This window comes from Neodiprion fabricii, chromosome 7 (assembly GCF_021155785.1).
Source record: "Neodiprion fabricii isolate iyNeoFabr1 chromosome 7, iyNeoFabr1.1, whole genome shotgun sequence".
In the NCBI taxonomy this organism is placed as follows: domain Eukaryota; kingdom Metazoa; phylum Arthropoda; class Insecta; order Hymenoptera; family Diprionidae; genus Neodiprion; species Neodiprion fabricii.
In genome coordinates this window covers 19649571-19664750 of record NC_060245.1, presented here as the reverse complement: position 1 = coordinate 19664750, position 15180 = coordinate 19649571, and the positions used below count along the sequence as shown (strand labels likewise).

Below are 15180 nucleotides of genomic sequence, written 5' to 3'. Positions count from 1 at the left end.
TAAGTATTGTTGAAATTCTTGATTCTACTTTCAAGATATTCAACTACCATTCATTGATAATTATCTGCCTGAACTGTTACTCACATAAATATTTTATCGCCACGACATGATTACGCACGCATGAATCTCCGATCTTCAAGCGCAGTTTGTACAGTCTATGTACCTATTTTAAATTTTGCCCATATAGTCTAGCGATTACTCTACAGTATACTTATTTGGTGTATTCGGAATTCAATTTGACCTATACAGTGGTGAAGACGAGTGTACGCATTAGCACATGATGGATGGCTCTCACTTTACCTCTAGTCGTGGCCCGAGTCACATGCATTTACGAAAATTGTGAAAAGTCCGACTTCTATTTACAACAAACGGTATATTTTCATTGCCGATTACCGAGAATAAAACAATTCAAGTACCATCGGAACTGCGACTAGAATACTCAGCTGTATGAAGGATTCCATCTAGCCGAGTGAAAAGCTTGAATATTCGTATAATAGGTACGTTGTTATTGATATTGGAAAACAAAAGGCACGTCACGTTACGGGGTAATTTTCTGAAATAGTTGACCTGAAACACCTAAACTCCTGAACTCTGTTTCGATCTTGAGAAGACGATATCATTTTGAAATTTCCAAATACTTCGAGTGAGATCAGCCATTTAATTTTCACCTCAACGATGTGTCGTCCAAATATTTCGTATAAAAAAATTTCCACCCTTCATACTGAAAGTAGATTATTCCAAGAATAATTATGCATCACATTTGAAAATATTTTACGTGTTCCTATTCATTAATAAAACATTTCAGCGTTGGTTTCACTCAAATCCATCAAGCGTATCAAGAAATCACCCCGCTGGGTGCCCATATTTGGGGGGTCGTTTTCACCCCTTTGAACCATTTATTAGCAAATAAATAAATAAAATTGTCTCTTAGTTTTCGATGCATAAAAACGGACATGAAATGGATTAAAATCGGAGGAGTTCCTTGTGAGACAGTTTTCATGATCATGGGTTTTATTGACATGAAAAATATTACGTAGAGACAATTGAAATCGTACCCGATAATCGACACGTCGTTATAAGATTATTAATAACGTGTGTTACAATAACTGAAGCCAGGCTTTCTATCGCAATCGTGAACCGGGATTAAGTAAACGACAAAAACATATATTTGAAAAACCGTCCGAGTGCGCATCGCTAATTTCGAACTATAATGTGTTATTCATTTGAAATTGAAGGTAGTTAGTTTGAGATTATTACACTTGGCGTTGTTAATGTAACCTAGAGATTACAGCGTTCTAGCGCAGACGTAATAGACTGTATTTTCATATGAAACAAACCAATTACGTTGGAATTTTGAAGGCTGCAGTCGAAATACAAATGTGTCGCATTCTGTTCTATACAAATATGCTGGTATGAAAACCTTATGAATTGTACGTGCTGTAAAGAAAAGTACTCCCGTAATAATCTCGATATATTCAATGACGTTACACAATTCATTGGACACTCGTATGCGAAATTGTGTTCATGACAGACAATTGTTTGACTCATTGCTGATTATGCAATTCAACATACAGTCAAAATGACTTTCTGCATTTTTCTTGTGCTGGTTATAATATTCTATCAACGTGAGGTGAAACATCAGCGCAATCTAGGGAGTCTATCCGTACAAAAGATGCACCCTCAGATTATTGCTAATGAAAATAGTGATGAAAACAAAAACGATTCATTGTCCGAGTAGAAATAAAGTTTACAATGGGGGATTCAATAAAAGTCTCAATTGAATCAAGTTAGTGATAAAGTGTAATTCCAGGTTGCGTGGTCAGCAACATAAGTCCAGGAATAGCCTTGCAATCAAGGGGCCCCCTGATTAATTTTTGGAACGATGGGACTTTTTTCGGCAAACTTGCTCCTCCAGCTTCTGGGGCTGATAACTGCGATCTCTGTTGCGACATATCTTTATTTGAAACACGTCGCTTATCATTACTGGAGTTCAAAAGGAATCACGCAGTCTGAACCTGTCATCCCGTTTGGTAGCTTATGGCCGGTTCTTACGACGAAAAAATCTGTGGGTAAGGAGAATTCGTTTGAAACATTCGATTTTATGGAAAAACAAAGTCCCAGATAAGGTTCGGATATTCATCACTCGTAACTATGTTCCAGGTCAACTTATGAGCGACCTGTATTCAAAATTCAAGAAAAACCGCATATTCGGAATTTACTCGTTTCACAAAGCCAGCCTCGTGGTCTGTGACCCCGAAGTGATCCGGTTCATACTGACGAAGGAGTTCAGTGCGTTCCAGGACCGCGGCATGTATCGCAATGAAAAGCTCGAACCACTTATGGGAAACATATTCCTAGTCGAAGGTTTGAAGTGGCGACGTCTCAGGGCCAAGTTCTCACCAACGTTCACGACCGTGAAAACGAAGAACATCTTCTCGACGGTAAGAAAAATTGCGGACAACCTCAGCAAGCAGATAGTCAAGGAGACCAACCGGAGCGACCTCGTTGAGATGAAGGACCTCATGGCCAGGTAGGTCGGATGAAAAAATCGACACGCTTGTTTTTTTTTTACGTGACAGCTAGAAGATGATCAGACACTCATCGTTGATGTTTGTTTCGAATTTCAATAGTCTAAGCGGTCAAAAGTATCAGTGGCTCCGAGTTCCAAAAATTTTTTTTTCCACTTTGGGTAGTTTTTATGGTTTATCAGAAGGTTCGACCTTCTGGAACTTCGGACAGGTGCGAATCCTTATTACCTTAGGATTTCTACGATTCTGTTCTAATGCTATATCTGTATAGATTGGTCATAATGGTCGGCATGGTGTTATACTATTTAAATCTATAACTAATGGACAATATGGACAATTACCGATCATTATTTATTGTGCCATGCTAAAAGATTTTCCACAGATGTGATCGCGTTGGCTGCTTTCGGGATTAAAAGCAAAAGCCTGGAGAATCCGCAAGCGGAGTTTCATGTCTGTGGCCGAAAGCTCGTCGAGCCTAAGCCAGTGAGGAATGCACTTGCCACACTGTGTCCATCGGTGATGAAGATATTCAACATAAAATATCTTGACAAAGAAATTTCAAATTTGATAATCACCGTCTGTAAGAACACCGTCGAATACAGGAGGACGAACAACGTCGTCCGAAACGACTTCATGGACCTGGTCATTCAGCTGATGACCAAGGGTTACGTGAACTCTGATGACGGTAAAAACACGCAACAGGATCCAGGTGAGCGATTGATTCTTTCTTTCTTGATAGTCCACAGTGGTGGAAATCCAAGAAGTAATTCATATTGATCTAGTGACTGACAATGAGAAGATCACCTTGCTGGAAGCAGCGGCTCAAGTCTTCATTTTCTGGTTTGGTGGATTCGAGACCTCTTCTACCGCCGCCACTTACTGCCTCTACGAGATGGCAATGAATCAGGTCATACAAGAGAAGCTTGCCGATGAAATTAACAGCGTGATACAGAAGTTCGGCAGCTTAACATACGATTCCATCACGGAAATGACGTATCTTGACAAAGTGATCTCAGGTCGATAAACGAAAAAAGTTTAAAAATACTGATTCGTATAGTTGCACCAAGTTACTCGTTTTCCCATCAATGATTTTATATTCGTTCCTCACAGAAACCCTCAGAAAGTATCCATCCTTCATGATCCTGAACAGGGAGTGCAACAGGGAAGTCGAGCTGCCCGAGACCGGGTTTGTCGTCCCGGTTGGAACCCCGATAGTCGTTCCGGTGTTGGGTATCCACCACGACCCCGACATTTACCCTGAACCGGAAAAATTTGATCCGGAACGCTTCAACCAAGAAAATACCGCCAAGCGACACCGATACGCGTACCTCCCGTTTGGCCAAGGGCCCAGAAACTGCATAGGTGAGTTGCAACCGCCATCCCGACTTGGATACACGTCCACTCAGTCGTTTCTGTCCCTTCAACAGGCATGAAGTTTGGCCTCCTTCAAACAAAAATTGGTATCATCACTCTGCTCTCCGAGTATCGTTTCAAGCCAGGACCGGACACCAAAGTTCCCCTACCTGCCGATACAGGAAATTTTTTTCTGACTCCGCAAGGTAGAGTGACGCTACGTGTTGAAAAAAGGGAGAAAAATAAAAAGAATCAACTGTAACAATAGGTCATTTTTTGCATCGCTATGTATATATTACCGTCTATGTTCTACAAAAATTTTCTAATTCCGAGAAAGAAAAATGGTGTGAAAGTAAACTCACGTCATACCTTACATTCTTGCTACATCTCAGTACCCATTGACTGAAATTTTCGTCACATAGCATACGGCCAATACCATATAAGATTGGTAGATCAGATGACCCTGAATCCAAAAGTGCAAATTTCAAACACCTTACACGCAGCATACAATCCCCGCGCATCTTAAAGAATGCCAAAAAATTAGCCTATCTCAAAATTATCATCTCTTCTAATTTTCGAAATGTAGGTAAATGATAGTTCTGAGGTACCGAAAACATGCTTTCGGCTATCGACAGCACAGCGCTTATGAATTGAAGTTGAAGGAACTTCCAAATAAATTGTATAAAATGAAAGTGCATGACAAATGGGTGCCTACACTAATCGTCAATAGAATGGCTATGTTATGAGAATGTACGTTAGGCTATGAAATAACCTCCAATAAAACTTTCAGAAAACTTGTAATTACAGTAACTTAGCATGTGTAAATAGATTCGTATCTTCGTCGTTTACTTTTGTCACTTACTCTACAATACTTTGATTTATCAAAGTATCAACAAGAAGAGAAACAATTAAATCAAACAGCTTATAAACAATCTTGACAGTAAGCAATTCCCCCAAATTTCAATATAACAGCAAAAAGTAGATCCATTTGTTTTAATTTTTCAGTCAATAAAATAGAGGCGCTTAAATTGAAGTTTTGCCGGAAGCACCAATTTCGCCAATATAAAAATAATATGATTCATTGTTATTACAGTAGGAGATTTCCAAGTTTGATTGCTTGTCGAGGCATGAAAAGTTACCGCGCAATTTAAAATATCCGATTCAGAGGATCTTCCATAGATTACATAACGCTGTAATGGGATAGTACGTACATAGGCTTCCCTTTACTGTACCGTAGAATTTAGCGTTATGTAATTTATCGAACCTCGCTTGCCGTTTACTTCAGATAAGATTACGTTCACTCGGTGGCGTCATCGTGAAATTCACAATTTTAACTGCGACTGTTCCTCTGATATCTGTTCGAAGAGGGGATTCACGGTCAAGTTTGCATATGGATGTTTCGCGAGAACACAAGCCTCGATCATTAAGCAACTGTTCGGTTCGCATCGACATTGTAATAACATTTCAACTTACCGGTGAGTTGTATTTTTCTTCATAATATTAATTAAAAAATGGTTTTATAATTACGAATTTCGTGAAGTATAACGTAAATGTGTTTTGCTGCTTGGGAATAAATACTCGAAGTAAATAGCGAGGAATAAACTTCTAAATTATACCATGGATCGATCGTGTTAGCACAACGGTTATTGTTGGGACACTCCTTGCCAATTTGATCTGGGTTTGGCCATTTTTTATATGTATGACTCTTCTGACTCCGGAAGACATTCACTATTTCTCAACTTCCTGTTCCTGTATTTTTTTTTTCTGGTTTTAAGAAAAAAAAAACCATAAGAGGTTATTACAATCATCGGGAAAGTAAAAACTTGTATTTTTACTATGTCTAGACATTTTAAGGTCTAGAGAATAAGCTCTGAGCATTTTCATATGGACGCGCGTGTGTGTATGTATGTAATCGCTCGATCAACAGGATTTTTCTTAACTTGGAACTGATTAGATTTTTAATTCAATCAGTCGAGCGGTTTTCAAGTTATTCGAATAACAACACAAAGTTAAAAAAAAAAAAAAAATTATGATATCTCGAGAATGGAATACAATCAGCGCAACTTTTTCTTAGCCTAGAACGTTACGTAATTTTAGAAGTATCAAAACGTTCGAAAAAATTTCGATAATCCGAATCAATTCCGAAACATGTAAAATACGAAAAACACCGAATGCCTTTGACAGTTGGGACAATTATATAAAAAATCGTCTCGTTCCGAGAGGTCAAAAGTTGGACCCACGTCGAATCGGCATAGAATGATGGTGCATTCATAGCGTTGAATCTTAGCGTTGAAAGTCCTATTCAAGCGAAAGAAATGAGCAAACCGATTTACGTTTTATTTTTTCATCGGAATATCAATGAATAAATTTTCTTACGTCAATAACAAGTAGAAAGAAATCACCGTAAAATCCTAATGAAAGTTACTGCGAACCACATGAGAAATAATGCGAATAATATTATTAAGAATCTCGTAAATATACCAAAAAACCGATTATCCGTAATTCTTGTCTGTGCAGGAAACAGAACAAATGTTTAAATAACGTGGGTCAGGATAATTCCAAAAAATTTCGTAAAGCGATGGGGTTTGTTTCGGCAAACCTGCTTCTCCAGCTCCTGGGAATAATAATTACGATTGTTGGTGCGATATATCTATATTTGAAACATGTCGCTTACCATTACTGGAATGCGAAGGGCATCCCGCAGGCTGAACCTGTCATTCCATTTGGGAATCTGTGGCCCGTCCTAACGGGGAAGAAATCCATTGGTAAGTCTGAACCTTTTATCCTATAGCAAAAAGAAGCCCCATGTGCGGTAGGGAAGCTTATCATTCAAATGAGACAGGTCAACTGATGGGCGAACTGTACTTGGACTTCAGGAAGAACCGCATCTTTGGAGTCTATTCATTCTACAAGCCCACACTGGTGGTCTGCGACCCCGAGATAATAAAGTTCATGATGACGAAAGAGTTCACGGCTTTCCAAGACCGCGGCATGTTCCACAACGAAAAAATTGATCCAATGTCGGGTCACCTGTTCCTTCTCGGTGGTCCAAAGTGGAAACGCCTGAGAGCAAAGTTCACGCCGACCTTCACAACGGGAAAAATAAAGCAGATGTTCCCGACAGTGAAGGAAATCGCGGACAACCTCGACAAACGCATGCGTAAAGAGGCCAACCAGAGCAGCGTCGTCGAAGTCAAGGATCTCGTTGCCAGGTAGGTTCGAATCAGTATGCACACTACTGATGAAAATGGAGATGGTTAAAAGTGTTTGGAAAATGGTGTTATCAACGAAACGCATCAATCCGGATCTTCGAAATTCTGCAGAGTTCTAATTTCTAAAAGTGTACTGGGATTAGTAGTATTTAAATATCTTGCACAGATTTTTTATGGTAAATCATTAATTCCCACCAGTTGAAATTTTAAAACGTTACTGGTTTTGACTGGGCTGATTGACGTCGGGACTAAAGCGATTGAACGTAATAGTAGACCTAGGTTTATACTATTGGAGATGTTGAACCGCACTTGCATGTTTAAATGCTTGTCGTTTCTGATCCATCCGTACAGGTTTTCCACGGATGTAATAGCTTCGGTAGCTTTCGGGATCGATTGCAACAGCCTGGAAAACCCGGATGCAGAATTTCGCGCCTGGGGTCGGAAGTTTCTCGAGCCTCAACCAGTGAAGAATGTGATGATGACGTTATGCCCGTCGATAATGATGATGCTGCACTTCAAGACCGTTGATGATGGTACTTGCAACTTTATAATAAACACCTTCAATGATACCGTCAAGTACAGAACGGAAAACAATGTGGTTCGGAAGGACTTTATGGACCTCGTTATCCAGCTGATGACCAAGGGCTACGTCAAATCTGATGACGACAAAGACACGGAACGGGATCCAGGTGGATGATCGCTTATCCCCCCCAAGATTCTAATCGAGCAAAATTTTAGAATATGTTCCTTAACGATCTAGCCTCTGCGAGTGAGAAGATCACTATGCTGGAAGGAGCGGCTCAGGCCTTCGTTTTCTGGCTTGGCGGTTTCGAGACTTCTTCTTCGACCGCGACTCACTGTCTCTACGAGATGGCGATAAATCCGGACATCCAGGAGAAACTTTTTAGAGAAATTGACATCGTTCTAGAAAAGTTTGGAGGTTTGACTTACGACGCAATCGCGGAAATGCCCTATCTTGACAAAGTGGTTTCAGGTCAGCCAACTAGAAGTATTTAAAATCAATCATACGTACCATCCGAATTACGGACATGCCTATAACCAAAGTGTTCATAATCCATGTTTTGCAGAAACCCTCAGGAAATATCCTTCCTTCCCAATCTTGAACAGAGAGTGCAACAGGGAAGTCGAGTTGCCAGAAACCGGATTCGTTGTCCCAACCGGAACCCCGATCGTATTTCCCGTGATGGGGATCCATTGGAACCCTGACATTTACCCTGACCCGGAGAAATTCGACCCGGAACGATTCAGCGAGGAGAACATCGCCAAGAGACATCGTTATGCTTATCTTCCGTTTGGCGAAGGCCCCAGGAATTGCATCGGTGAGTTTCAACTACGATCTCGACTAAGATACAGATCCGCTGAATTGCTTTAACTTTTTCACAGGTATGAGGTTCGGCCTTTTTCAAACGAAAATCAGTCTCATCACCCTGCTTTCCAAGTATCGTTTCAAACCAGCACCAGAGACCAAAGTACCCCTACCTGTGGATACAGGAAATTTCCTACTCATGTCAGTTGGTGGAGTGCCACTGCGAGTCGAAGAACGTAATTAGATGCTTGGAAACTTTTGCAGTTGTTCTCTTTTGTACGGCAAAAATAAATTGACCTTTTTTAGAGAATTGTTATTATAATTCATTATACATCCTTTCATTCGTCATTATTCATGTTTTGTTTTTCTTTGTCATCTCCAACAGTGAGTATAATCGACTATACGAACCTTGAAAAGTAATTATATATAGTTGCAGCAGACCAATTGGCATCACAGTACATTAATAATGATTAGCCTTCACAGTTACTCAGGCATATGCGTGTACAACTTAAACCAAGGTTATATTTATTTGGCTACCTCGATTTACTCACAAGCACAATTAATTCCAAATAGTCCCAATCATGCCATTTCCTTGTCATTTTATTCACACTTCTTCGTTCGCCAATTTATTGTAATATCTCTGCTACAGTCTGTTATTTGTTCTAGAATTTATCAATTAACTTTATATAACGCCAGTGTGGTTAACCCGTAATTTTTTCCCTGAGTTCCGTACGTGAAGTAATCATTTCTGCGGCACAACAAAAAAAAAGATCATCGGATTACAAAAAAGCACACTTTTACGTCTTGGTAGTAAAAAGTGATCTTTTTTGTATCCCACTGCAAAAGAAACTTGTAAACCATACTTTTGTTACATAAAGTATCGTGTACACATTGCAGGCAGAGTCTTTCTCACCTCTCGTGCATTTGCAATATATTCGTCATCGGCTCGCGAATGCATTTGATTCACAATCTAGTATTTATAGAAATTTGGATTGACTTGTGCGATGACGAGTGCGTCTTACATATCAGACGGCATCATCGGTATATGTCTAATGGCTTTTATTTCACCTCTGGCAGTAGACTGAATTGCTTAAACATCATTAGTAAATGCGCACTGTAATAATGATACACAAATTGGTTTTCGAAATCGTGACGTACGATTAATTAACGAGAAAAATATACGTACTTAGGGGGCTTCAGGGATTTTATGAGAATCTTCGTGTCGTTAACTTAGTATTAAAACGTTACTTCTCGACGCAACATGTTTTTCTTTAAGATTCGAATTGGCTGGCAAAACTCTGTGACTGTATGTTTGAGATCAACTAATGTCCAACCTGTGCTTCAAAGTTTAGGAAAAACCGCGTTTTCGTAGTCAATTCATTCCGAATTTTGCAATTTTATTTTTTTCATCAAACCGTTTTCGAGATCAACGAAGAACTTTACCTGACTCTACCCATTTCATGGCGATGAAAAGTATTGTGAAATAAATTGTTTCTCAAGCTTGATTTTTCGTGAGGTAAAGACATACTCATTTTATTTCAAAAAATTTTTGTAACTCTTGAACTTACGTTAAAAAAATTTATATAGCAATTTCAAACCTTGTTAGCGTGTTCAGCTACTTAATTTTAGGATTTTGTAAAAATATCACAACACAACGACACTCTTGTCTCTTGAATGCTATATACCATGTACGTACCATGTCAAGCTTACTAAATGCATCGTAAAATAAAAAATATCGATGACTATTTTTGCATGAATAATACGTGTCTAGTTTTATTCACCAGCATAAAACCTACGGAATGACCTCCAGCTGTTTTCAGCGAGCATTTTATAATATACAACGTGAAGTTTACACTTGTTCTGCAATAAGGATTCAATCTACCGAGTGAAAATAAAGATCAAGTAAAATTAGATGATGTATGGTTTTTTAAAATTTAATTTAATTTAATTTAATTTATTTGTCTATTTATTTATCTTGTCTGTATCGAATGCCTTCCGCATATCAAATATACTTTCGAATGCGATTGTTGGATGAGGTACGAAAAATTTAAGTCTCATTGCGAGTTGTTATGTCCGATTATCGCTTGCTACCGATAAGCGTTAATAACCGTTGGTTGTGCGACGCACTTCATCAACAAGGTCAATCTCATTTACAGACAAAATGAAATTCGTAATCTAAGCACGCCGATTCTTTAGGCATGTATTGGGAGAGGGGATTTGATAGCGAATGTGCAGATGAAATTTCTTGAGTCAGTAGTCATTGTCGTTGGCTACAACTGTTCTATTCATGCCTGGATTGCGATAATATTTCACCTTATGCGTGAGTTGAGCATTTTTCTAAACTGATTCTGAAATTGTTGATAAATAAGACGTACGTAATGTTATGTAAATGAATTTTATTTCTCTTGAATAAATGTTTGAAGAAAATTAAATAGGTACAATAGACCTCTGAATTATACGAAAGATCGACCGAATTTTCCAGAATCCAATATACGCTGTAATTCAGACGGTGGGTTTTGGACAAGTAATCGAAAGTGATTTGTTATACATGTTTATTGTACATTGATTTTAATCTAAATTTTTGCGCGGTATAATTCAATAATTGCATTAAAAACAAGTCGGATCTGTAAAAATAGAACATTAACTTTCGCTAAATTTCCCGAATCTGTGCGAATCGGTTTTTACGTTTGGAATGAATCATTTCAACGAAAATTAAATACGCCAACCGCAATTCATCTAAGATTTTCTTCTTACGAAGTATTCATGCACCAATAATAACGAATGACAAGCCCTACGAATAGTTCTTTTCGCGATACTTTTAGCCGCCATGAAAATGGAAGAGTTCGTCTGTCTGTCCGAGAAAATTCCACGATGATTTCGAAAATAGTTGAATGAAAAATCTGAATTTGAAAGAACTTGACAACAAAATGAAAACGTATTGAAATAAGAATTGAAGAAAAATTTTTTTTTCTGAGCGAGCAAGACATTAATAAATTTTTGAAAGAATAACTAAATGCACTCCGAAAAATTTAATCGTTTATTTTGAAACAGTAATAAAGAGGAAAGGATACAAGTTCTTCGGATATACATTGAAAATCGATTCATTTCCGGTAGAAACAAAACTTAAAATTGAACGAGACGTGGCAGTTTTTTATCATCGTTATTTGGTCGTGAAATCCTGTAAGTTTTAGATTTTTTTATTGAGCCGTTTCCGAGATCATCCTGGTAGTTTATCGGAAATTTTTTTTTTAAACCTGTTTTTCGGTTGCCTAGAAGTTTAAAAACGTTAAAATTCGTTGAAATTAGAAAAAAAAAAAAAGTGATTTCGACCGAAACCAATATTTTTGTCACAACCCCAAAGGCGATGAAGAGTAAAAAGAAATCACCATAAACTCATCGTACGAAGTGTGAATAACGTGACGAACAAATAATGTGTATAAATTTATTAGAATTTTCATAAATCCATCAAGAAAATGATCATCTGTAATTTCAGATCGTGCGTTGGGCAAAACAAATCATTAAGTATTTTTGTTCCGTGGAACCCCTGATAAGTTCGTAATACGATGGGACTCATTTCGGCAAACTTGTTCCTTCAGTTTCTGGGAGTAATAATTTCTATTGTCGGTGCGATATATCTTTACTTGAAACATGTCGCTTACCATTACTGGAGTTCAAAAGGAATCGCGCAGTCTGAACCTGTCGTTCCGTTTGGGACTATCTGGCCAGTACTTACAGCAAAACTGTCCGTGGGTAAGGAGAATGAACTGTGACTTTTTTTATTCTATAGGGGAAAGAAGTCACAGATACGATTTCAAGGTTTATCGTTTGCATATTGCAGGTCAACTGATGCGCGACCTGTATTTGAAATTCAGGAAGAACCGCGTCTTCGGTGTCTACTCGTTCCACATACCCAACCTCGTGGTCTGCGATCCTGAGATAATTCGATTCATAATGACGAAGGAATTCACGGCCTTCCAGGACCGCGGCATGTATCACAACGAACAGCTTGACCCAATGACAGGTAACCTGTTCCTGCTTGGTGGTCCGAAATGGCGGCATCTCAGGGTTAAGTTCACGCCAACCTTCACGACTGGAAAAATAAAGTACATGTTCACGACGGTGAAGGATATTGCGGACAACCTCAGCAAGCGGATAGCCACGGAGACCAGCCAGAGCGACCTCGTCGAGGTCAAGGATCTCATGGCCAGGTAGGTCCAATCAAATCATCGACAGTAGTATGACTTAATTTTTAGTCTACTACAACATATTTCAAAAGAAATCAAATCGGAAAGATTGATCTGGGATACCTTCTTTGTAAGTTGGAGGAGGTGTAAAAAATCCGAACTGATTATAACGAATGATCTCATCAGTCCGAATGGTTCTAATTTTGAAGTTTTGTTTGAAACTACATGGCTTTATGCGCAATGAAAATTCTTTGCAATCAGTTAAGTTCGATACGAAAACTTTAGCCTTCCGCGAGTTCTAGCCAGTAGAAATTTTGAATCATCAGAACTTTGGCAATCCAGACCGAAGAGATTCGAAGTGATAATCGACGTAGATTTACATACTGTTCGTGTTTTTTACTTCTCTTAGCAAAATGATTACTTGTCGTTTCTGATTTACGAGTGCAGATTCTCTACTGATGTAATCGCCTCAGTCGCTTTCGGTATCGAATGCAATAGCCTGGAGAACCCGAAAGCAGAGTTTCGCTCCTGGGGTCGTAAATTACTCGAGCCTAATCCACTAAAAAATACAATGATGGCACTGTGTCCATCGATCATGCAGTTATTCAAGATCAAGTTTCTCGACGAAGGCGCTTCCAATTTCATAATAAACGCCTTCAAGGACACCGTCGAATATAGAACGGCCAATAATGTGGTTCGAAAGGACTTTATGGAACTCGTTATCCAACTGCTGACCAAGGGCTACGTCAATCCTGACGATGAAAAGGACGCGCAGCCGGACGCAAGTAGGTGACTGATTACTTCCTTCTCGAGGGTCTAAGAAAGTAAAAATTTAAAACTTATCTGAGAACGCTGCAGTGCCTTCAACCGACAAGATCACAATGCTGGAAGGAGCTGCACAGGCCTTCGTATTCTGGGTTGGCGGCTTTGAGACGTCATCGTCTACCGCGACTCACTGCCTCTACGAGATGGCGATGAATCCGGACATCCAGGATAAACTGGCCGAGGAAATGAACGTGGTGTTGGAAAAGTTTGGCGGTCTTTCGTACGACGCCATCATGGAAATGACCTATCTTCACAAAGTAGTTTCTGGTCAGTGAACGATAAGAATTTGAAAACAGTTATTCTAATGCCATTTGAATCGTTCAATTCACTCTCGACCAAACTTTCATGATCCACGTTTACAGAAACTCTCAGGAAGTATCCATCCATCCCAGTCCTGAACAGAGAGTGCAACCGGGAAATTGAGTTGCCTGGGACTGGATTCGTCGTCCCAGTTGGGACCCCGATACTCTTTCCAGTATTGGGGATCCATTGGGATCCCGAATATTACCCTGAGCCAGAGAAATTCGACCCGGAACGTTTCAGCGAAGAGAACATCGCCAAGAGACATCGTTATGCTTACTTACCGTTTGGCGAAGGGCCCAGGAATTGTATCGGTGAGTTTTAACGGCCGTCTCGACTTAACAAAGAAATACACGGATCCCGGGGTAGCCAAATTTGGTAAAATTTTTCACTCGTTAAACTAGATAGAATTTTATTAGACCCTCTATTTTTTTTTTTTTTTTCGTTGCACGGGCAGCGATACCTGAGACATCACAGAACGCTTATATTGTTTTTTAAAATTTTTTATTCCCTGTATTTTGATAACCTTCATGTAAATTTTCATGAAATTATTTCCTTCCAACAGAATGTACTGGATGGAACTTATCGTTAAAAAAACAACGATATAATGCGGGTATTATCATTATATTATACGCTATCATAAGCAGCACAAAGTATCAATCTTTGTCAGAAATAGCATTAGCACACGCGCGCTGGTGATAATCATCGTAAAAGCATTTAAAACAAAACACAAAACGGAAAGCCGGAGCAGATAATTGATTATGAATCGAGAAATTAATTTTTAAAGAATTTTTCCTTTTGCTCAATTCGAGGTCTTCCACTAATAAAGTCACGTAGTTTTGTATTCCTTTTATTGGAATATTTACATAATATACAAATCGTAAGTGCATCCAGTATCCATTCTGTTGGATGAAAATAATTTCATTAAAATGTCCTTGAAAGTAACAAAAACACGAATAAACAAATTTTTACATAACAAACCCTGTGTGGTTTCTCAAGAACTGCTGTCCATGGGATGGAAAAAAATACGAGTATAACGAAATTCGATCTACTTTCACCAGTTCAAATTTTATCAACATCAATCACCCCCGATTCGTGTATTTCCCTTGTTAGATTGTTAGATACAAGTGCACCGAGTCCTTTCCTGACCTCCTTGCAGGCATGAGGTTCGGTCTTCTTCAAACAAAAATCGGCCTGATCACCCTGCTTTCGAAGTATCGTTTGAAGCCAGGACCCGATACGAAATCACCCCTGGTCATGGACACCGGAAATTTTCTACAAATGCCACTTGGCGGTATGAAGCTCAGAGTTGAGGAAAGATGTTAAGACGAGTAACGATATTTTCCGATAGAACAGTGAATTAAATAATAATAACAACAGAAATAAGATGCCAAGGATTTAATTCTAACGAAATTAGCATTATTTTCTTATTTCTTTACCCAGGAATGGTT

The 15180-nt window shown here is 38.9% G+C and overlaps 2 protein-coding genes across 2 annotated transcripts; both read left to right on the top strand.

Annotated features, from left to right (window-relative positions):
• The first annotated feature begins 1471 nt into the window (after positions 1-1471).
• LOC124187071 (cytochrome P450 6A1-like) lies at positions 1472-4635 on the top strand. The gene is made up of 6 exons (XM_046579321.1): positions 1472-2069; positions 2161-2530; positions 2900-3237; positions 3311-3544; positions 3639-3890; positions 3935-4635. Exons 1-6 carry the CDS (start codon positions 1883-1885, stop codon positions 4141-4143), a joined length of 1590 nt encoding a protein of 529 aa, XP_046435277.1. The 5' UTR covers positions 1472-1882; the 3' UTR covers positions 4144-4635.
• Positions 4636-5202: 567 nt separating this feature from the next.
• LOC124187070 lies at positions 5203-15142 on the top strand. The gene is made up of 13 exons (XM_046579319.1): positions 5203-5356; positions 6399-6646; positions 6724-7093; positions 7445-7782; positions 7854-8087; positions 8182-8433; positions 8498-8661; positions 11972-12170; positions 12259-12628; positions 13052-13389; positions 13463-13696; positions 13792-14043; positions 14889-15142. Exons 2-13 carry the CDS (start codon positions 6460-6462, stop codon positions 15053-15055), a joined length of 3105 nt encoding a protein of 1034 aa, XP_046435275.1. The 5' UTR covers positions 5203-5356; positions 6399-6459; the 3' UTR covers positions 15056-15142.
• The last annotated feature ends 38 nt before the right edge of the window (positions 15143-15180 follow it).